The following is a 24683-nucleotide window of genomic DNA, read 5'->3' on the forward strand; positions in this document are numbered from 1 at the left end:
TTCCATTATTGATTGTATGTGAAACAATTTTAAGGTGATAAACAACCATTTTATGCACAAAAACGATTTCACAAAAAATTGCACCTAATGACCTTTCAAGGGCCGTAACTCTCGTAAATGACACTTGAAAAAACGGTAACACCCGGATTAATACTCAAGATATATTGCTGTTTCAGAAAAACCATGTGGCGAAAACTCCCCCAGGGGGGGGAGGGTTTCGCCCACTGGCCCATGCACTAATAGAAGCACAGAGTGACCTCCTGCCCACCATTAGAATCACATACAAAAAATTAAAATTAAAGGTTCATGTCGATAAAAGGAACAGATGCAAAGAGCAATTTATTTAATTGTAGAGTTTGAAAACTACCAAAATCCCTGTCTAGACTTGCAACGGAATCCGGCAATGGTTCCCAAAACACATTAATAACCATGAAATAATACAACTTTGAGTATTGATTAATGATGAGAAAAGGGGGGAATGGGGAAAAAAATTTCCCTAATAAAAACAAAACAAACCAAAAAAATAAAACAATTTCTTCTACCCAACAAAAGACAACCGCAGGGCCAAAGTGAATCCCAATTAAGGTCTCATTTCAGAACAATGAAAAAAAGCCAAATGGAAAGCACATTTCATAATAAAGGGGGACAGATTGGGAAACGTCTATTTTTTGAGGTTTAAAAAAAAAAAATTACAATCAAAAGCACTTGAGAAAAAGTAAGACAAAGGAGGCTAGATTAAATAGGAAAAAGAAGTAGTTTTCAAGAGCACACTATCATCAGTGGACTTAGTTTGAGATCACCTAAAATTTTTATTCAGACACAAGCAAATGACCCCACATAGGAATACACTCAAATCATGTATTCAAAACAAAATGATAGAACAATACAAATCAGAGAAAAAAGCACTACTTCCTAAAACTATAACAAAACATTTGACGATTTCCCTCTGACTCCAGCCAGGGCCAGGACGAAACCAAGAAATCTCAATCCAAGACAAAAAAAAAAAGAAAGCAGATTGGAAAATAGTTATAGCGGGATAAAAGTCACAGTAAATGACCTCCCTGCCCACTATGGAAGGACAAAAGACGCCACCCAGTGATGCAGAACCTGCCAGAATACCAACAAAACCTAAACGACTCTCCCACATCACGATATGAATCAATTCAAAGCTATTCAGAGATCCCCAAATATGTGTAAAAATTTAAAATATGGAATGCAATAAATCTTTTAACATATTCAAACATTTAATCTTGTAAAAGTGGTACAAAATTGTAAACATAGAATAATAGAATGGAATGATACAAATTCGGAATGTTTAAAAGTTCTGGTCTGGAATGTTTTGTACATTTAAATAGAGATATTTATGAACAAAACAAGCATGCAGCATAAAAACTATCTTAAACATTAATAATTTCAGATCCGTACAATGGACCTAGATAGACCCAGCAAGCATTGCATGGTAATATAGTCCAACCTCCCTGTCCAACCAGAGGGGATTGGGCACCTGGGTTTAATATCAAATATCAATAGTACTCTGCGATAAGCTTTGATTCCACTTAGAGGGGAACAAGCAATCTTCACTGCCCGCTTCAAAAGGATTGCTGATGCAATGCAATATTTTCTTACATATCTGTGTTCACGAACAGAAGAAAAACAATCCATAGACAAAATAAAAGTCTCTCTTAAATTGTGAAATAAAAAAGGCACAGTACATAGAGATAGTAAAATAAATCATCTGAAATAAATATGAACATTTACACACTCAAGCATTTCTACAGATTCACCACTGTCAATGCGCTTTATAAAGCTCCATCAATACCCCATAAGGAACCAGATTCCATGTCAAACAGTTCTAGCATTCATACAATATCTATCACTGCCGACAGTCAGATAATCATTCACTCCTTAGGTGAGTGGGGGTTCCAATAGCCCAGTTGGTAGAGCACCTTTCACACACAAAGGGAATGAGATTGATCCTGGGTGCAGTTGAGATTTTTTTCCTAATCCCCCTGTCTACCTAGCAGTGAATGGGTAGCTGGGTCTGTTAGATCTGGTGGAAATTACTTTGTGATAGACTAGCGTCCTATCCAAAGGATAAAAAGCAATTACTATTGCCTGTTTTCATGCTATAGAAAGTGGGATAAACTCTGGCTCCATGGGCCTAATGGCTCTGAAGGACTACCTGAGATGAGTGAGATAATGCATGTAAACTGTCTTACCCAAATAGATACAACATGGAGGCCAGAGGGTTCTTAGACTCTTGTCCACAGAAGCACTGACCATGCTCAGTCTTGCTTATTTTGTTACGCCACGAGACACCATACCATTAGCTGCATATAACACATTTAATAGTGATGAAAATAATATATTATAATATTTATAGTTTTAATGACAAATGTATAACATTACGAATTTTAAAAAATATATGAGGGTTGTAGCTTGTTTAAAAATGAAAAAGATCAAAGGAAATCATGACAAGAATTGGAAACGATACCCATTTGATGTGTATTCCCCCCTCCCTTCTCTCTCTCAAACACCCTTTCAGGGCTACCACTTGTGCTAGCCATTGCATGTATTACATTCGACATCTTGAAATCTACAACTAAATTTAAAAAAAAAAACATAACAAATCTTTTTTTAATAAGTTGCTCAGGGTGATTTTCATAAAAGGTGATGAAAGATTTTTTGATGTAAAAACTAAAATTGAACTTGAAATAATATGGTAATGAAAAATAGTATCAAAACAACAGTTACAAAGCTGGGTTGTAAAAATCCTGCATAGTTGCAATTGTTGGAGTCACAGACACACATGTTTATATAGGTCGTTGACACTGACGCAGATGTTCTTGTAAACACTTTGCACGAACGGAAATCAGTCGTAACATCAGATCCAGTTGAAACATCTGTTTGATAAATTCCACACATTAACAATCAAAATAATATATATCAATCAAGAGACAAGAAGCCTTGCTGCCCCGAATATATTTATCAGGGGTGGTATTTTCCAAGGCAATCTCAGAGGAAAATTTCATGGAGAGAGAAAAACTCATGACTTAAAGAGACAAAAAAGAGCAGTTCTGACTAAAGATTTTTGTTATCAGCCCAAGTCCTCTTGTGAGGATCAAAAACACAAAACATAGTATCCAAGGATGAAATTAGGTGAATCAGAGGAAGAATCCCACCCCTGTTTTATGCACCATAAATTTGAAGATCGATGTCAAGTGACAAATTGTTTGACATTAACATGGAAGTTGAATATCAATTGAAAGTCTGGCACTTTGTGCAAAATTAAGTTCACTAATTTGTGACAAGGCTTTAAATGACATAACGGAAGTTTTCCCATAAACTTATACACATTAAGAAAGTTCTACAGTTACTAGTCATTGAAAAAACGCAGAATTTTGATTAAAGTCCTATATGGGAGATTCAAACCTCAACATTAAGCTTAACTTTGATAACAGAGTTTATAAAGCTTCATCTATTCAAGCATTCATCTGGTTAACACAGAGCCGAGAATCATTAAGTAGCTGGAATAACAAAAAATTATCTTTGAAATCAACATGACAATGTAGTCATAAGAATCAGCTAAAAACGACAAATGACTGGAGTTTAAAAAAAGTCAAGCATACAAGTGTCAGCAAAATAAAATAAAATAAAAGTAAACTTCAATCCACAAGACCAGAAAGCTCAAGTGTGAACAAAACTTCTTGGTAGAATCTTTAAAAAGGAATTATAAATTTTTCTTTACCTCTTATAGTGAGCAATTTACTTTGGTACATCGACCTCGACAGACAATTTCTCAAAGCTTTGGAGCTACCTGTGCAAAAGGAAATTTAAAAAAAAGAAAAATAAATTGATTTATATTATACATGTAATTAATTACCTCCTGTGTGGTGTCAGGGTCCCTCAACTGAAAGGGTGCAAGAATAGCCCAACGCCAAGCCAGTGGGTCGTAAAAGGCGAATAATGGTGTGTGACTCCCCCTTTTTGAGTCACCCGGTCCTCCAGGTTGGGGGTTGTCGAAGGGTTAACACCCCTTCCATAAAACTCATTGTTACAGAAACACAGACGGACAAATCAAATCCTTTTTTTAGGTTGGTTGACTGAAGAGTTTCTGCAACAACAGAATTTACGTCTTCGCCAAACAAGCAGCTTCGAATTGCGTCGTGGGAAGAAGCTGATATACAGAGAAGTGATAAGACATGCAACAAGTTAAAAACGCTAGCTCAGGATAGAGAAGGATGGAAACTGTCTGAGGCCTATACCCTGACCCAGGGTGAAAAAGGCAATGATAATGATGATGATGATGATGGATTAATTAACTTTTTATTCTATGAAATAATTAGAGCACCACATTGCATAGGTTTTGAAAATGTAAAATCGTCTTATTTTCCTCCACTCAATTATTGTAACATGAGGTCACTCACATTTTTTCTTCGGATACCGGTATTGGAAGAAAAAAATGTGAGTGACCTTAATAATTTTATATTATATATATATAATATATATATATATATATATATATATATATATATATATATATATATATTATTATTATTGTTAATGGATGTCAGACAGTGCTCAATAAATTCACAACTCAGAGCATTATAAAATGAGTAAAATCAACTTACATTTCGTCCAACAATACAGCCGTTTCGATGCTGAGACGTCTCTTCAGTTGTCAGTTGTGCGATCTGATTTGATGGAGATTGCACAACTGACAACCGAAGAGGCGCCTTGATGTTGAAACGACCGTATTGTTGGACGAAATGTGAGTTGATTTTTCTCATTATATATATATACATCAAAATTATTATATATATATAATATATACTAATATCATGAAAACAGAAACCATGAAATAATAGTGCTTAACTTTTTGATAAATGAATATAATATTCATAAAACAATTCAAGTGCAACTTCTAAAATATTACACCTGAAGTGATTTGTAATATATATTTAATTTCAAATTTATTAACTACTAGAAAAGCTAATGTACTCGCTACAGGTAATCAACATTTTCTCTAAAGTCCCTGTTACAGTCAACAGCAAACACTAATTGAAATGTACCTCACTTTGACTAGCTGGCAAAAACATAATGTAGGATATATTGTCTGCAGTGGATGGTCAACAGAACTTCTCATGATACGCCATCCATACAACTATGATGCAAATGTGTTATCAGGAAATAATCCTCACCAATGTTTAGTGAAAGATAATTGCAACTTGCAATAAGAAATGTAAAGGAAAATATCATTAAAGTATATTCCATTCATGACTTTCAAAAAAAAATTTAAAATAACATAAACATTTTTAAAAAATATTCACATGTTTATACTTGAAGTGTTCCTTTTTGTTAAAATCAAACAAAACAAAAATAACAAATTGGTTAAGAAACACAAACGGCAAACAGTGATGTCCTTGCAAAGATTAATTTCTCATACCTTGCAGCCATTCCTTTGTGCACACGTAACATCCATCTCTCTTTGACACACCCATGTCCGAGGATTTAAAGTAGTCTCTCTTACAATCTGAGCAGGTATAGCAGGAAATACCATTAGGATCGGGATCAAAGGTTGGGTCTTTTCCTGGTTTGTAGTCACCAGGAATCTGCTGTTGCTCATTCCATTCGATTTGTAGTTCATTTAAAGTTCCATCATTCCAACCTGCATCAGAAAAGTCCAAAATGAAACAACAAACCCATGATGATGATGATTATGATGATGATAATACAAATACTAATAATAATACTAATGATAATCCTGATAATAATAATAATAATAATAATAATAATAATAATAATAATAATAATAATAATAATAATAATAATAATAATAATAATAATAATAATAATAATAATAATAATAATAAATAATGCAAGCCACATAATTGGAACAGCACCGTCATGCAGAAATATTCCATTTAAGCGGCATTCCAATGAACTGAGTCTATGAGTGACCTCCCTAATTAAAACAATCTATCAAATTTACATTCGTGTATATTGCCTTATAGAGAGTATCCTTTTATTTGTTTGTCAAAAGTTTGTTGGTTTTTTTTCCTACAAAATTTAATATTACAAGCAGATATCAGTCATCAATCTATGACTACAAATTTATATCACATGACCCTTCCTCTTGTAGTGGTAGTAGGGATGATGATGTGGTGGTAGTGGTTGTGGTAGTGGTGGTAGGAATGATGACAGTTGTGGTAGTATTGCTGGTTCGGATAACAGGCAGGCCAGGCCTACCATAATTTCAAATTTCAGGGACATTTTAAGGAAAAAACCTCAAATTTTAGGAACAATATTTTGCGCAACAGTAATGTCTTAAAAGACAGTCAAACGTCTGATATCAAGAGAATAATATGGTTACAATGGTGCTAAAGGTTATTATACGTATGTGTAGTTACTAATCTTCTTGCAACAAAAGTGAATCCTCACTCACTGTTTAAATAATAATATCATATTACTTGGATAACTCATCAAGATAACACGACCACTGGTGAGAATGACTGACCACAAAAATGATATTTTTCTCCAACCATTGAGAGAGAGAATAGCAAACCAATTTCCGAATTATAGGCTGATGATCTGGTGGTGGAGATGGTTATAGTAGTGGTGGTAGGGGTGATGGTTGTGGTAGTGAAGATGATGTGGTAGCAGTAGTTGCAGTATCGTGGTAGTTGTTGTAGTGATGGTAGGGATGATGAGTTGTTGTAATAGTGTGGTGGTCGGGGTGATGAGCTGTTGTAGTAATTAGACCTGTAAATGAGCTCTATAAAAATTGACTGAAACTCTTCGACAAACTGAAGATTCAATTATTTTTTAAAAAATAAGGGCATCATTGGAGAGCAGAGTGATAAATAAAATATATTAATATAGTGGGTGTTAATTTCTTACTGGAAGTATGACTGTCATAATTTGATGTAGAAGGAATGCTAAATAAGCATGTCATTCATATAGGTAAAGATGACTTCATCAAAGTCATATTCCTGCCTCTGGAATTTTTTTGACATAGTCAGAAAAATAATCACCATTATCATCTTTAACTTCTAGTGCCATGACCAATTGAATTTATTCCTCACATCTTTATCGATGCTCGACAAGTCTGAACTGCGATCCACGAACAGCTCAGCCATTGCGAGAACATTAGAATAATGTAGCAATGAGCAAACTTGATTTTCAATCAGTAAATGACAGAAGAAAAAAAACTTAAATAAATATGACTTCAGGCCAATACACTGAATTATTAAGTAGAGGTGAATTATCAAGAAGAAACTTCGGCAGGAGTAGCGGAAAATTCAAAGAATCGAAATGAAGGTAAATCGCCACAAAACAGCAAGCTCGCTTGGGCTTGAGCAAAACAATGGCAGAAAACGTCCTGATTTGCACGGGAATTAATTAAGCTACTTACCATTGTTCCTTATAATCAGGTACTCAATCAGTGAAGAAACGGTCAACCAGTTTGTTTACAACGTGAGGCAATCGAAATGTGCTTGTAGCAATCTATCCTAACTTTCGATTTGAAGGTGTCTACATAACGGACTTCCAGCATTCGCAATTTACTTTATCATAGTTTTGAGACTCGCCAGGTAAATGTGGTCAATTTTGGCTTAGATGAAACAGTGAAATTTATCGCTCGGTGGCTCAGTTAATATTGGCTACAGTTGGGATCACGACGGGTTTGGAAAGTGAAAAAATAATTTAACGAATGATGTGTGAAAATACCCAGGGAAGTGTTCAGACACGCCTTTTATAAAAAGCGTCGCTTAGTCTAGGCAATATATACATCGTTAATATAAACGGTCCCCATGAGCTATGCGTAGCGCTGTGGAACACTCCTAATTACTTTACGGTCATGGACTACGATTTGTGAATTCTTTCTTTTTTTATTTATTTATTTCTTTCTTTCCTTTTTTTAAATATTTGAATTTGACAAATTGACTGATTTCAGTTAATTGACTGAGAATTTACATTACTGTAATGGTGGTAGGAATGATGATGTGGTAGTAGTTGTAGTATTAGTTGTAGTAGGGATGATGATATGGTGGTGGTAATTGTTTTTGAAGTCGTGATAGTAAGGATGATGATGTGGTGGTAGTTGTTGTAGTGATGGTAGGAATGATTATGTGACGGTAGTATAATGGTAGAATTATTTTTATATCCAGGACAAAAAGTAAACCTCTGTATTTTCCCGGACAGCCATTATATTTCACAAATTTCCCAGACAAATCCGGAAATTTCGGGATGGTAGGCATGCCTGTCTTTGGACGCATCCCGAGAAGTTTCCACATTTTGTTGAGCTATGTTGTGTGTGTCAAGAATTTGATGTCACATAGTGGTCTGGAGGAAGTTTTGGGAGCTGCATTCGGTGGTGACAGACGCATGCTCAATGGAAAAAACTTTCCCCAAAACGTCTGTGCTCTGAGGGTGCTGGTTGAGGAAGTGTTACACGACATTTGCCAAGGAATAAGAAGCTATGATGAACTTCTTGAAACATTGGAAGATAAAGCCAATTAAAGTAGGACTTTGATGTGACTGAGAGTTCCAAAAATGATTTTCTGGATATGCATAACTGCTGCGCATCCTGATTGCATCGTGAGCATCGCTGATGGAAAAGTAAACCCTCAATCTGTCAATGTAGACAATTATGTCAGCATCGCTACCACGGAGATGAAAGAATTTGAGAAAACATGGCCCAATGGATTATATAAAGCACTTTCTACCAAAGTGACAACAACGGCAGCCGGAAAAAAAATCAATTCAAAGTGACCGTGGTCCAATATGCGACACAAGTTTTGATTTATTCTCACGCTATGGGATTAATGGCTTGCCGAGATTTTGACATGGAGTCTCTCTTTAAATATGAACTGGCACCATTGCCAACATCTTCATTCAGTGGCAAAGGAGTAAATGTGTACTACTACTACTACAAAAGCTGCTCTGAAGAGAAATCTGCAAGAAACTGTCTCTGCTCGTGGGGGACAACATCCTGAGATCGTGACTTTATTGTGCAAACTGGCCATCCAAAGGAACCACCCAGGACTATGTCAATAGTTTTTGGACACTCTTATTGCCAAAAATGGACAGAAGTGACGTGCACCATGGCACCATGTCTTTGACAGAAACCATGATTTCAGCATCAAAAGTGCTACTCGGCAAAGTCGCAGCATAAAAGTTTGAACGGTACGCCAATGTACATTACACACTCTTTGGCCTGCTCAAGTGTCAATTCTTGCCTGAACTGAGAACAAAACACAGTCGATTACCATACTCTGTACGGAATTAATGTCCAGGGCTGTAGTTCAACCACATGAAAAGCGTCTCGTTATCACAGGACATGAAAATGCTCCTCTCCAAATTAAAAATGGAAAAGTCTCAACAAGGACAGACTTGGAGACGACACACAAGGAAACGGATGTCATTATGATGCAAAAAGCAATGCATGCTGCTTCACTGACCAATGTTGTTAAGGTGGTTAGTAACAATACAGATGTTTTTGTGCTCTTAGTTCATTTCTACCACAAGCTTGACTTGTACTCCAGCCACTGCTCGATGATGAAGGAAGCTACAAGTGGGGATCGTAGACTTGTTGACATTGGGAAAATGGTCTCGAGAAATCAAGAAATTGCGCCTTATCTTCTTGCAGCATATGTACTATCTGGCTGTGATACTGTGGCTAAACTGTATGGTATAGGAAAAAACACAGTCATCAAAGTTCTTCATACGGGACACAAATTGGACAAGCTTGAAAACACCAGTGTCAGCTTTGAAGATGTTATCAAAGAAGCCACATTCTTCATAACTGCATAACGATGAAGTAACTATGACTGGAGCGAGGTACAAAGTTTGGCTGAAGAAAGCGGGGAAAAAATCATTAAAAAGGTCCCTGACTTGAATACTATACCCCCTACCTCAGAAGCATTCAGTGAGAACACCAAAAGAGCGCACATCCAGACATCAATTGGTATCAGTTTTCTAAAAACTCCCCCAGATTTACGATGGATGAAGTTATCAGCAACCAAGTTCCAACCACAGTGCCAAGCAACACACCGAGTGAACCACCCGATTTGTTAGAGACTATTCAATGCGGATGAACAACTTTGTGGATCATCATAATGTGGCTGTGTTGCTGCGCAGCTTCCATGCACAATATTTTGTAAATGCCATGAACATAGGTATTCCAATTGTACCCCCATAACACTACCCATGCTGTCTCAATACTCCCCTCCTAATACCCCCACCCCCCACAGATTTGACCACCCAATATATAAAAAATAATAATTTTTTAAAAAAAGAAAAAGATATGCATGTAATATGTATGTGTATGGAGGCGTACGTATGTATAAACAATGAATTCAATAAAAGATAAATAAATAAATAAATAAATAACAAGAATAAAAGAATGTTGTGGTGGCATGGAAGGACAGAAGTCACCCGCCGTCCCAACATCTAAATATTGGAATTAAATCTAACTGATACAAATGACACTAATTAAAATGGTTATAAGATAAGCTGGCCTGGGTTTTAAATAAAAAGAAAAAAAGAATGAACTATCCCATTGTTCTTGAATAAAGCCTTCATTATTATACATCCTGGCCTCTGTTGGCTGATCGTCTTTACTACTCTGGAGTGGATGGACTAGGAATTGGGTAGACGATGGTATCTCTGGATTTGACTGTGGTGTGTGCTCTTTGCTCATGAAATCAACTCCCTACTTCTATTTCTGACACATGGCCATGCTACTATTAGTAGTACTAAACTGTCACTTCGTTGTCTCAATCTATCTCACTTGAACGTGGTTACAGTCTGGAATGCCTTAGTAAAACCCGTGATTGAATCCATTCACTCCCACGGCATTACAACACTGCCACTACTACCCTATTGTCTGACTGTATCACAGTGGTTCTCAAACTTAGTTGGGTCATCCGCCCCCCTAGAACTGGGTGAGCCAGTCCAACCTTTCCACCATCAACACCAGAAGTTTAATTTTTTTCTAATTAGTGGGAAGTTATAATAATTTTCTTTTAAAAAGCTGACCTATAACTGTACGACCACTCTTGACCTACTTACAAGTCAAATCTAGACACATTTACCCCCTTCCCTAACCCCTTCCTTTCTGCCTTGACATCTGGCGCCAGTTTGTCTAGACTGAGTGTCACCAAAATTCATGCAACTGACCACAGGTGTCAAAATATGACACAAGACATGATGGTGATTTTTTCACGGATCCACCACTTGACCTGGGCTTTAATCAGAGGAAAATGTTTGACACGGCAAAATCAGCAGAAACTTTCTGAGAAAATTTAAAAATCCTGGAATTTCGCGGATTCGAGGAAGATTATCATCACTTATATTAATATGAGCTTCCCTCCTTGACTACATTTTTGTACTCAAAGATGATGTCTTTAGCAAAAGACCTCATATCAAATTCATCGGGAATCAAGAATTAAAATTTTTTTTAAAATGCCCACATGGTCAAATAAGTTTATAAAAAGAGGAAAACACATTGCGGCATTACTTGTATTGCATCTGCCTCCTGAGTAGCAAAATAAAAAAAGCTTCACTGACCTCCAAATCCAGTGCCGTAAAAATCATTGCCAGCACTCTTCCTTGGATACTGGCGGAGTGCTAGCTGGAAGCCTCTCTTGTTGTCATAGATATGGTCAGCATTAAATTGGATGGTGATGTAGTTTTGGGTGGAAGTGAGGACCGGTCTCCTTGGAATGCCTTCACCACAGAGGCCATGCCAAGGAATGGATGGAAACAAACGAGCATTATCCACAGTGAAGGCTGGTAGAAATATAGTATGATAAAAATAAACATATAAACTTTATGGTAATACTACCTAGAATGTTCTAAAGACAAATCCAAATTTTGATTCAGATTACCGAACGCTTTTCTGGTGTAGAAAAAAAAAAGTCGCCTGTTAAATTAGGTGTCACAAACTAAAATTTCTTAATATACAAATAGCAAAAATTAAATTACATGCGACTTCCCAAACCAGGGAAAACAACACTTTATTCATCAAAATCGGAAAATAAATAAAAAAGTTATGGATTTTTAAAGTTTCAAAGAAACCTCATCTTTTGATGATTTGTGAAGAGAAATAAATCTTGTTTAGGGGAAGAAGGAAATAGGCTTTGTTTACATAGATGGCGCATTGTCGTGAAACAAGCAGGGCCAAATTGTGAGATTATAATCTTCAAAGGTTGCTAATTTTAGTGGTATAAGTTTCTCAGCAATAACTTAAATTCAAGAAAAAGAGAGACTGTTCAAAAAGACTTCATTTTTGTTGATTTGTGAATAAAAATTCACCTGCTGAACAGCAATAATTTAGAAGATATGAAGTGAGTAGAAAAGTGCCAGAAGACAATAGAGAATAAAAAAAAATTTTTTCCGCGGCGGTGGTGGGGTTTTGAACCTGCGACCTTATTGGTACGACAACTCCGCCTGGCAGGTGAGAGCGTGGCTCTACCGTGTGAGCTATCCACGAACACAATAAATATTCGTTTCAAACTCAAAGTCATTTCTAGATCCCTCTCTCACCCACTTCTTGAGACCGCCGATTCGTTCACCACCATCGCGAAGTAATGTTGACCAGCAGTTAAGCTTAATAGCCAATATTCTCATCACAAACATATAACATAGAAACGATTGAGACATTGAGTATGCTCCGGTGTATGGGGTGAATTTTTAATTCAGAAAAGTGAGTGGAGCAGGCACTTATGTTGGTAACAACAAGATATGAAGTGAGTAGAAAAGTGCCAGAAGACAATAGAGAATAAAAAATTTTTTTCCGCGGCGGTGGTGGGGTTTTGAACCTGCGACCTTATTGGTACGACAACTCTGCCTGGCAGGTGAGAGCGTGGCTCTACCGTGTGAGCTATCCACGAACACAATAAATATTCGTTTCAAACTCAAAGTCATTTCTAGATCCCTCTCTCACCCACTTCTTGAGACCGCCGATTCGTTCACCACCATCGCGAAGTAATGTTGACCAGCAGTTAAGCTTAATAGCCAATATTCTCATCACAAACATATAACATAGAAACGATTGAGACATTGAGTATGCTCCGGTGTATGGGGTGAATTTTTAATTCAGAAAAGTGAGTGGAGCAGGCACTTATGTTGGTAACAACAAGATATGAAGTGAGTAGAAAAGTGCCAGAAGACAATAGAGAATAAAATTTTTTTTTAATAAATAATAAATAAGCAATAATTTAGGAGACCTAGTTAAAAGTTAAATACTTTGAAAAAAAAAAAAAATAATGCCATTATATGATTTTTATATAATGAACAAGCTTTTAACTCTCTGATTGAAGATTTGAGGAATACATTGGTGCAGGGATATTTTTAGCTTTCACAGAATATCTGTATATTTTTAACCAATGAGCAAAATAGAGAAAAGGATGAGCTTTTTTCAGTTGTTCATCTTTTAGTGAAGACAAATCTTCTAAATGTTGTTAGAGGGATCTACATCTTCAAGGATAGAAAAGTTTATAAGAAATGATGAACATTGAGAGATGTAATCGATCTTTCAAAGTACAGATCTTGCCAACTGAAGACATGCAGGAAGCATTGAAACAGTCGTAAAAGCAACATTTTTTTTTCTCCTAATCTAATAATATACATAAAAGATTTACAAACCATTGAATATTTTGAGGTAATCATTACAGCATGGCTCAGAATGCTTGCATTTCTGACTATCAATGTCAATGCTTTGTATTTCAATCTCCCATTGATAGTACTCTTGTCCAATGAGAATGACCACACAGTCTCTGGCAGGGTAATAATAATCCTTTCCAATGTGAGAGTAAACGTTAAATTGAGAAACATCTGCCACTCGCTCCTCTCTTGGATTCATATTTGACCCACAGTGAAGATCGCTTTGAAGAATGATGTCCCCTTGTAAAAATAAATAAGACAAAATAAGAGTCACACAGTTTAAATATGATATATGTTTCAGAATTAAATTCCCCTGTCATGCTGTACTCACATAATATTATGAATAACCTTGCATTTGGTATCAAATGATATTCAATTACCTATTCAAAATAAGAACCGTTAAGTTCCGCAAATGGAATTCAGTGTACCCAGCGGTGACCAGTGGCTGTTTGTCCAAGGCCATGATTGCAATCCTCACCACCTCTTGAGTCTGGTCCTCGTCTTCGTTAAGTTTAGTTGGTTTTAAGGGTTTTACGGCGCTTGCAACACATTCATTAAGGTCATATCAGCGCTAGTAAAAAGGAAGAAAATGGGATTGTGAAAAGTTCTAGAATTACAATTAAAGCACCCAAGAAAAGGTAAGACAAAGGGGAATTAGTTCAAATAGGAAACAGATGTAGATTCCAAGAGCACACTATCAAAGTACTTAGTTTGAGATCACCTAAATGTCTCACCCAGACACAAGCACAGGGCTCCACTAAGAGGAATACACCCAAATGTTTACAAACCATATATAACACGTAAGCAAAACATAATACAGAGAGATGATGATCAAGGAAAAAAATATCATCTCCCAAAACTCTAGCTATACATTTGACTGTCTCCCTCCCAGCTAGAGTATCCAGCCAGGGCCTGGACAAAACCAAGTAATCTCATTCCAAGACTAAGACAGAAAGCAAGTTGACTAAGACAGAAAGCAAGTTGGAAATCAGATATAGGAGGATAGAAGACACAGCAACTACCTCCCAGCCCACTATGGGAGGTCAGGAACCCCACCCAGTGGTCCAAATCGTTGACCTCGCAGCATTTCTTTCACCTTAAGGGGAGGGGGGTCATTTAAAGGGTCATTTATTTTATTTGATGAAATATCCTGCATTTCTGTGCACAGTCATAATGTATATGTTTGGGAAGGACGATCGCATACAACTTTTTTCGAAAAAAGTTGCCAGTTGCTATGGAAAATAAATAACAAGCATTTAAAAGTCAAAATGCTTTTTTTGTTTATCAACAGATTGCCATAATATATTGGCCACAGGTAGACAAAAGGAAAACAAAGAGGCTCTAGAAGTCCGATTTTTTAAATTAATTTTTTAATTAGAATCTTTAAAAATTAAGATCAAAGGTACATAATTGCAAATTTCTCATAAAATTTATTATTTTTCAAAAATCCGGCTTCTGAAGGTCCTGCGTTTTGTATTACACTCATTTGAGAAAGTTTGAAGAAGATTGATTGAAAATAGAGGGAGGAGTTAGGTTTTTAGTGACGAAAATTGTAGTTTTGACAAAAACGCATTTAAAAGTCAAAGTAAACTAGTTTAGGGAAAAACTCTCCTCATGCAGATTTCTCGCTCTCTGATTGGATTGTGACCATATGACATAATCAAGAACAAAGTGATTGGTTGTTGGAGAGAGGAGAGTTTTTACTTTTCATTGATATATTTTTGCCTGAACTTAGTTATTTGGTATTGATCTAAACGTCAAGATCTTGTGCACATTTCAAACCAATTACTGATCCGATACCACCCATGGCCCGAATTCTCCAAGCTCTTCAAGATGACAGATCGTGAGAAGTTCGTTTTTTCCATCAGCGGGCGAGCCGATTAGTGACTTGTTTCAAAACCCACTTAAATTATCTTTAAAAAAAAAGCAGATAAATCATTAAGACACCATTTTAAAGGGATTTGAATAAGCTTTCGATTGATATAAATTTCATCCTTGTCATTTTGATATTTAATGGAATACAACGAAGTAAACTTGATGTAAAACACATCGAAAATTGTCCGCCAGAGCGCATTAGCGGCAGTTTGCCGTACCTAGTTATAAAGACTATTTGAAACTCTTTCATGAAATCAGTCATTCCTTTCCACTGAAACTAAAAATGGGCATGGATTTAACCATACCATTGGTCTCAAAATACGTTATCTTGAGTAGAAAAAAACTGAAGATGAAGTTCTCATGCAAATTTTTATGCAGACAAATGGTCACATGACAACATCCCACTAAAATCTAATTTTAGCGAACTGGGTCAAATTTCATTATTTTTAATGTTGCCCCCCCCCCCCCCCCCTTAAGGAGGAGATGGAAGTTGCATGTGCAGGATCAGGTGAATAGGGTGGGGTGGGTGTTCCAACAATTCCCAGAATTATCCCTCGATAAGCTCATTCACAACTCTTGCCTTGTAAACAGGTGCATTGTCATGATGCACAATGACACCTCGTTCAAGCAAAGGTGATCCTTTTTTTTCTTTCGCATCTCTGGTCTTAATTTGTATTTAAGAACAAATCTGTAATGGTTTCTGTTAACAGTTTATCCGGGTGGGACAGGCAAATCACCATCATGTCCTGTGTATCGAAAAAAACCCCGATGTGCATCACTTTCTTCTCTTCTTGTTTTCTGTGGGCCTTATCCATGTCAGATCTATTATCTTCAATAGCCATGACCCACCTTCTGGCAGTTTGAATTGAAGGAGCACTGTGCTCCAACACTTTAAAAAAGGTCTCTGTGTATTTCGACAGCAGACTTTCCGAGAAAAGTTGAAAATTTGATGACAACCCGAACATCGTAGCGCGAGAAGGTTGTGTCAATGTTTTGCTCTGCAATTTTCCTTTGATTACACTTGGACAAGGAGTAAACCTACAATAAACTTGCCACGTCACAGCTCTATGACACGACAACTAATATACTGGAAATTTGTCATCGAGATTTCTTAGATATGACGTCATATTGTCTCAAATTGTGGTAGTTTTAGGTTGCTTATATTAGTAAAGTTATGGAAGAGGAAAACTTAATTCTGAAACACACCTTGTATTTATGCACATGTGTGTGTGTGTGTGTGTGTGTATGTGTGTGTGTATGTGTGTGTGTGTATTGTTCTATGTAATGTTACAATATAAACCTCTGAAAAAGTGTGAAGTAGGCACTTGTATCAATAATGATGAGAAATATAGGGTGTGGATGAGTACCAAATGAAAACCGAAAATAAAAAGTTTACGGTGTCAGAGACAATCTGGGAACCAGCGGACATGTCACCCTCCACCTGGCTGAGAGAAAGAGAGAGAGAGAGAGAGAGAGAGAGAGAGAGAGAGAGAGAGAGAGAGAGAGAGAGAGAGAGAGAGAGAGAGAGAGAGAGAGAGAGTTGTAATGTAATTTATACAATGTAATTTTTCTCAGTCAATTTACAATAGTATTATACTGTAACTAATTCTTAGCTTTTTACTGATATTTTTTTTCTTATATGTTGACATCAATACACCTTTTCTAGATATTTATATCTTTACACTTTTATAATCTGTATGTCCCTTAATTTACACTATGTAATTATTCTTACAGCCTAAAATATTATTACACTATATATATATACCTATTACCAAATTTTACTTTACCACATTATATTTACGTATATTATGTTTATGTATGTATCATTGTCGGCATTTTATACGTCTGTACAAATACAAAAATTTCCTTTTGGATGAATAAAGTACATAATTATTATTATTATTATTTTTTTTTTAAAAGAGGTGAGGGGAGGATGGATGGGACATTTATCCCTTGCACCGTTCTGTAAAAAGAAGACGGAATGTAAAAAAAAAAAAAAAAAAAAGTGGCGGAACCAGGATTTGAGAACCCGCAACGTCGATTCTGGTAAAACTTCCAGGGCCAGGGCAGACCACTAAACCATTCGGCCATGACACCCATGTCGTGAACGGATTTCCCAATCTCGTTCACGATGTGCAAAATAAAGGAAAAAGTTCAGAAAAAGTCTCCACCGAAGTGGGCGTTCTCCATATATGTAAAGGACATATATGGGCGGTTAAAAATGCTCTAAAAGCACATCGGGAATCGTCCCGGTACAGTCTAATTCTTAAAACATACCAAAAGTATGGCGGCTTGGATCTTTGAAAGATACAACAACGAATGCAAAGTAATAAGAATCAGGCTTGGTGTCGAAGAGAAAAGAATGAAGGGTGTCGCGAGCTTTTATAGGATAGACACGATGATGTCACGTTTACGCGGGAGACAGTGAACAAACACAACATGAAGATTACTCACAACAGCTTGATCGAGACACGACAGTCATATCACAACAAACACTTACAACAACAACAACATAAACCTATCACAATAATCAGTGGCATAAAATCTTCCCCACATTACTCCCCCTCCTAAAATGCTTTCCCTCCTGAAGTTATACCCGATGTAGATTAAAAGTGGGAAGATCTCATGTTTGCATAAGTTTGTCTCGTCCCAAAACATTACTTAAAAAGATCCATATCAGAACATAGTACTTATTAAAGTTGGACCAAAATTTATAAAAGATAACTTGTTAGGAGGGATGTAATATTTTAAATTTCATTGGGGATATAAGCAATCAAAATTGTAAGGCAATATCAGTGGTTGCTTGCTGCACTTGTAAATGGCTGGATATATATATCCCATTTTTTTTTCATTAAAACAATGCAGATGACAATGACCAGGGATAATGTCAGAAATAAAACAAGCATAGTTGGAACCATGTCAGTTACCAATCCATGTTAATGTCTATAATACAGGTCCTGTCACAAGGTGATATCCATCATCGTTTTGAAGCTTATGCTTCTGACTCACCTGATCGAGGTAGTAAAATACCTTCTGATGTATATACACAATTCCCTCCCTCGCCTGCTTGAGGTAATCACCCATGTGTTCATGTTATCAGTTCATAGGAGTACCACTACCATGATTTCCTGGCCCACATGGTCGTCGTGGTACCCTCATGGGCTCTTTCTCACATCTTGGCTTATTCTGGTTCCATCAGGTTGGGTCGAGTTCTTAAGCCATTATCAGATGGGCCTCTGGGTAGCTCTCTCCCTTCCTCGCCTGTGATTCCGAGGGGTACCATCCCTGGTATCATCAGGTCTCTGGGTTCAGGGGGGCTTACACCAGGTATCATCAAATCAAGCCTGTGGTTCCGAGGGGTTCAGGGCACTTTTTTAGCTGTCATCAAACCTGTGATTGCTTGGGGTAACATCAGGCTCCCTGTCTGCTCCAGGTGTCTCTTGTAGTCCCTTGTGCCCTCGAGTCATCATGATGTGAGAAGTTTCTTGGTGGGGAGGTGAAACCTCTACCCTTTGATGGGGAGGTGAAAGTGTCACCTCTACCCCTTCTCCTTCAGGCTTTGGTTCCAGCCCAGTATCATCAGGCTGAGCTTCTCTGGCATTTTCTTTGGAATTGAACCCCTTCATCACTGTCACTGCCCTGTTGACAGTGGTGGCATCGACTCGTTGCTATTCTGCTCAGTTGATACAGACAGTCATACATACTTTGTTGTTTCTTTCCATAGTCTGGGGTTTGTCTTTTTGTACATAGCAACAGATATGAGTCATGACAGAGTTGGAGGCTTCTTGATTGACCTTTCTTCTTAAAGTTTGTGTCTGTTTTTTACACATAACACTGCACTAAAGACGAAATCTGCAATGATGCTGGCAGGACTGATCAGGATTACATTCAGTTATAAATTATTATTATTATTATTTTTTTTTTTCTGTCTTCGAAGTGCACTTTGTTGCCTCTTCTAATTCCATCTTTTCAACTCTGTCTTCAATGGTTTCCTAGCAGTCTTGTGAGCTTGCTTTAAACATAATTTTTAACATTTCGCCAATAATTACCCCTCTTCCTTTATGGGTTTAGGCATAAGCTCACATCATTTGTTGTAAAATCTATCTATCATTGACTGCACTGCAGATGACGGAAGCAATTTGTAATACATATTCTTCCCAGGTATGTAGCTTCATAATGTCACCATTTTTTTCTTCTCTCGCTCTTCTTGACCATTTTTCACTAGTCAGAGAGCGGTGGTTCAGGTCTTGTGCCTTTAAGGAGGCTACCCATGCCATGTCTAGTTTATTCCTTGATTTGAAATTAATATCCAGGAAATAATTGACCTGAATAAGAATTCTTAACTGCTGCTCATGTAAATACTTACACTTACAACAACAACATAAATATAAACCTATCACAATAATCAGTGGCATAAAATCTTCCCCACACCCACTTCGAAGTCGACGCATATTGTGTATATGTAGTAACAACTGATTTAATGTTGGTTAATTCTATGTTTTTATAGATATTTTATTAACTTTCCTTATTTCTATGTGCATTCGCAAACATTCCATATTCTGGAATGTGGATAATTGTTTAAAAGAGCGGAGTTTCAAATAGGCTGCCTCTATTCTCACCCCCGGGATGAACATAGAAAAGCGATCGAGCTCTCACCCCCGGGATGAGAATAGAGGTAGTTGCCCCATCTCGCTATTCTCACCCCTGTAACTAACAGGTAGGGAGGGTAGCCTAGCTTAGCCGCCGTCCCTTCTCTCTATTCTCATCCCCGTGTAGGGTCAGCTTAACAGCCCCCCCCCCTTCCTCACTACTCTCACCTGATCATCATCATCTCTCTCGTGACTACTTTTAGTGGTAATGGACGTAAGGAGGGTGAACATGCAGCCCCGCCCCTTCTCGCTATTCTCATCCCTGTTAACCAACAGGTAGGAAGGGTAGCCTCGCCTAGCCGCTGTCCCTTCTCGCTATTCTCATCCCTGTGTAGGGTCAGCTTAGCACCCCCCCCCCCATCCTCTCGCTATTCTTATCCCTGTTAACCAACATGTAGGGAGGGTAGCCTAGCCTAGCCGCTGTCCCTTCTCGCTATTACTATTCTCATCCCTGTGTAGGGTCAGCTTAGCCCCCCCCCCCCCCCCACCCTCCCCCCCCATCCTCTCGCTATTCTCATCCCTGTTAACCAACAGGTAGGGAGGGTAGCCTAGCCCCCGTCCCTTCTCGCTATTCTCATCCCTGTGTAGGGTCAGCTTAGCACCCCCCCCCCCACCCTCTCGCTATTCTCTCTCTCTCTCTCTCTCTCTCTCTCTCTCTAAGCGAAACGGATTCGCCCAATTTCTAAGTATTGGACTTTTCCTTTTATGGACATATTATTATTTTGTGTTGACTTAGCTGTCTCAATTTCTCCCTACCTTAGGTATTTTAACTTGTTTTTTCGCTCTCTCCCTCCCCCTACCCCAAACTCTATTTCTCTACATCTTTTATATTGTTTGTATTTCCTTTCTCTTGTCCACTCAATATTTCATATCTCTCTCGCCCTCTCCCCATCCCCCCCTCTCTTTATCCCTGTCTTTCTCTATTTTAATTTGCTGGTATTTTCTTCTTCTCTTTCTCCTCCACTTTCTATTTCGTCTCTCTCCCCCCCCCCCTTCTCTTTCTTTCTCTCCCCTGTCTCAATTTATATCTCTCTTTCTTAACACTCTGTCGTTAATTTTTCCAATATCAACAACCATATCTTTCAAATATTGATGCTATGCGTGTAGTTTAAAAAAAAACTCATAACATCTACCAGTCAGATATAATATATCACATGGGTGCAAGAATGCCGGCTACAGCCGGCCGATTGGATTACTGAAAAAAACGTCGCCGGCTTTTTGCGATTTGGATTTGATTGATTTTTTTTTTTTAATTGTGCAACTTGTGACAAGAAACTTAACAAATTACTGCATTACAACCTTTGGATTAAACATACAACAATTGTGGACTACTATTATGAAGACTAGATGAATCTTGCAGGCTTTTTCAGATTATATGTCTGGTCATAAGTCGACTTGCAGGCTTTTTGAGGTCCAGTTGCTTGCACGCATGTTATCAAGTTATCAAGGCACGAAACCTTGTGTAATGTTAAATGTTGATTAACACAATTCGGTGAGACCATATTATAAAAATGACAGCTAAAAACAGTAACAAAGAGCTGGGTGACGTCAATTTTGTTCCTTCTATACCAGAAATTTATCAAGATAACGCATATTTGACCATAGAAATAGACTTAGAATTGAAAAATCTACAAGATTGCCAAGTTTCATATGAGATAAAGTTTATTCTTCTTCTTATTATTATTATTATCATCGTCGTCATCATCATTATTATTATTATTAGTAGTAGTAGTACCCTGGCTGTTGGTTAGGTAATAGTAATACGGGATGAGAATAGCGAGAAGGGGTGGCGGCTAGGCTAGGCTACCTACCCTCCCTACCTGTTGGTTAACAGGGGTGAGAATAGCGAGAAGTGGCGAGGACCTCTTCTTAGGCAGTTTAGTAAGCAGCAGCAGTGGCAGTCAAATTTTGACCCAACTCGCCCATAGGAAAGTTGTGACCGAAAATTGCCGTTCGCGTTTTGGGGGGTTCAATTAAAGATGCATAACTTCGTTGTAAAGAGGAATATCGCAGATATTTTGATATCATTATTTCCGTCTTTCAATTTCCTTTTAAATGGTGCCAATTAAGGAAAAATCCATTAATAATTCCAGAAGTTATATGAAGTTAAAATTTGGTAATTTTCAAATGCATTTATTTTTTTATTTACCGCGTGTGTTTTTAAAATTTAAACGCTTGTTTTTAGAATAACATCTAAACTTTATTCATGCCAAATTTCAGGGCTCTATATCGATGCGCAGACACCTTTTAACTCTGCGCCGAAATGCCTTGTTTATATTATCTTCTCATCATGGCTGCTGGACGATATCGATATTCATATCGATATTTTAAATTTAGTTATGTATTATGTTAAATTTAGTCCATAATATTTTCAGTACTATTATTTGCTATGTTTTTATTTTGCATACATACTTTCCAACTTTATTTATAGGCATTTTTTTATAGTTTTTGTTTCAAAAGTTCGTATATTTCTTCTCTTTGTGAAATCCGATATTAATAATATCGATATTTTAAAAATACCAATTGCTTTAATTTAATTTTATTTTACTTTGCCATCAAGTCATCAAGTTTCTTTCCCATATGTTTAGATGTGTTTATCATTTGTATCCATATTCTAAAGGCCTTAGCCTTAATAATTATTATGGTAAGAAGTTCTATTAGTTTTGACACCCCCATACATTGAGAGAGAAGGGGAGGGGTGGGGGATAAAATATTAATTGTCAGTTCAAATGATGTAATAGCAATAAACCCAAAGTGGTTCAGCAGAATTTTTTAAAGTATTAAAAGCCAGAACTTTCCTTCTAATTAGGTATAATAGGGAATCTGTTTCAATTTATTTGAACTTTTTCAATCTACCATTTTATTTATATATGCAATTAAATTGCCATAGGTAAATATAAACTCATTATGTCATTACACAACATGTTTATATCTTTTCATTTAAATACTCTCAAACCCTTTTTTATTCTCTATGTATTAATTAGAAGAGGGGATTATTTGCAATTGTTTCAGTGAGATATTGGGGATAAATCCAAAAGTGATAGAGCAAATTGTTTCTTACGTCTAGCCGAGTTTTTGATTATGTAACATTTGCGTCATATTATGTAATAATGTGTTAATTTGAAATGTTTATCTTCCTCTTTATTAATGTAAATGCATTGTCCTCGATAAGACGAACATTTTGGTATACAATATATGATAAGAACTCCATATTGACTGTTTTAAACCATTTTTTATTAACATCACGCAATTTCGGTCACAACTTTGCAATGGTCATTTTGGGTAAAAATCGGTCTGAAATTTCAGACTTTGAACTGCCGTAACTACATTTCTAATCAAGATACAAACAAAATTCAAACTGTTTTGTAATCTGTGTTGCCAGCTCTTTCATATGACATTGGTTTCAAGTGTGTGAGGTACATTTAGAATTTCTATTAAACTCCCTACTCTTCTCATCCCGAGGGTGAGTCGGGTGAGAGCTCGATCGATGTTTTATTCTCATCCCGGGGGTGAGCTGAGAATATAGTCACTTCGTTTCAAATATGTGTCTGGGGATAACGAATTTTCATTATCCCCAGACAGGTGACTGGGGATAATCACAGCGATAAGACTCTAACTCTAAGTATCTAGATATCTTTAGTCTTAGTCTTAGTCAGACCAGAACCCTGGTCTACTCAGATCACTCGTCTTATTCTCACTTGACTTACCATTTATTGTTCTATCACGCATGATCCAAACCACAAATAGAATTTTAAGAAAATATGAATTCATTCTTATTTTTCAGGTTGAAAGAAATGTTAAAATAGAAATATCAAAGTGACAGGTTGTCACTTGACACTTTAACAATCGTTGTGTTTCTTCAACTCTTTACCCTATTTCAATGTTTACATCAATGCGGAAGTTCTATTCCTGGTGGTGGACGGGACGGTATTCTCGTGAAGACAAGAAGCGAATTTTACACGGAACTGTGTTTTCCGTCCACCAGTGGACTGAATACATGTTAACCGGAAGAGATTATACGGGCTTAATTGAGCGCGACGAGGCGAGGTGGCCGGCTGTTGTAGCACAGCGCAACTGTAATAGGGGCCTAGAAAGAGGAGCTACGACTAGAAGGGACAACTCGCCGTTCGCGTGGCACACACCACACTTGCCTAGTGATTTGTTAGCGCGTGTTAGCAACACGCTCCTTGGATGGCCGCCGGTTTCGCCTGGCTAGACTAGAGGGGGAGGGAGGGAGGGGAGGTCTAATTAAACTGGGCACGTGCGTGTGTACCCTTTGTTTAGTTATTATTTTTATTGGGCCATGTGTTGTAGACAACCATCAGTGACTCTTTGTTGAAATTTAGTCTTTTTAATTTTAGTATTGAGTGGAGATCTGTTCCCACATGTTATAGACAACCATCAGTGACACTTGAGATTTCTAGATCTATAGTAGGCTAGTACTAATAAGATCTGAGATATTTTAGAGATTGAGTTGAACATGGAAGACGC

At 37.2% G+C, this 24683-nt stretch overlaps 1 protein-coding gene across 1 annotated transcript; it reads right to left on the reverse strand.

The window, feature by feature from the left end:
- Positions 1-1225: 1225 nt before the first annotated feature.
- Positions 1226-24135, reverse strand: LOC144968806 (uncharacterized). The gene is made up of 6 exons (XM_078907511.1): positions 23900-24135; positions 13651-13908; positions 11572-11793; positions 5447-5668; positions 3749-3817; positions 1226-2903 (listed from the first exon to the last, which is right to left on the reverse strand). The coding sequence occupies exons 1-6, from the start codon at positions 23961-23963 to the stop codon at positions 2698-2700; spliced, it is 1041 nt and encodes a 346-aa protein (XP_078763637.1). The 5' UTR covers positions 23964-24135; the 3' UTR covers positions 1226-2697.
- Positions 24136-24683: the final 548 nt, after the last annotated feature.

Source organism: Berghia stephanieae, chromosome 3, assembly GCF_034508935.2.
Source record: "Berghia stephanieae isolate SIO BIC M18660-M18661 chromosome 3, UCSD_Bste_1.3, whole genome shotgun sequence".
In the NCBI taxonomy this organism is placed as follows: domain Eukaryota; kingdom Metazoa; phylum Mollusca; class Gastropoda; order Nudibranchia; family Aeolidiidae; genus Berghia; species Berghia stephanieae.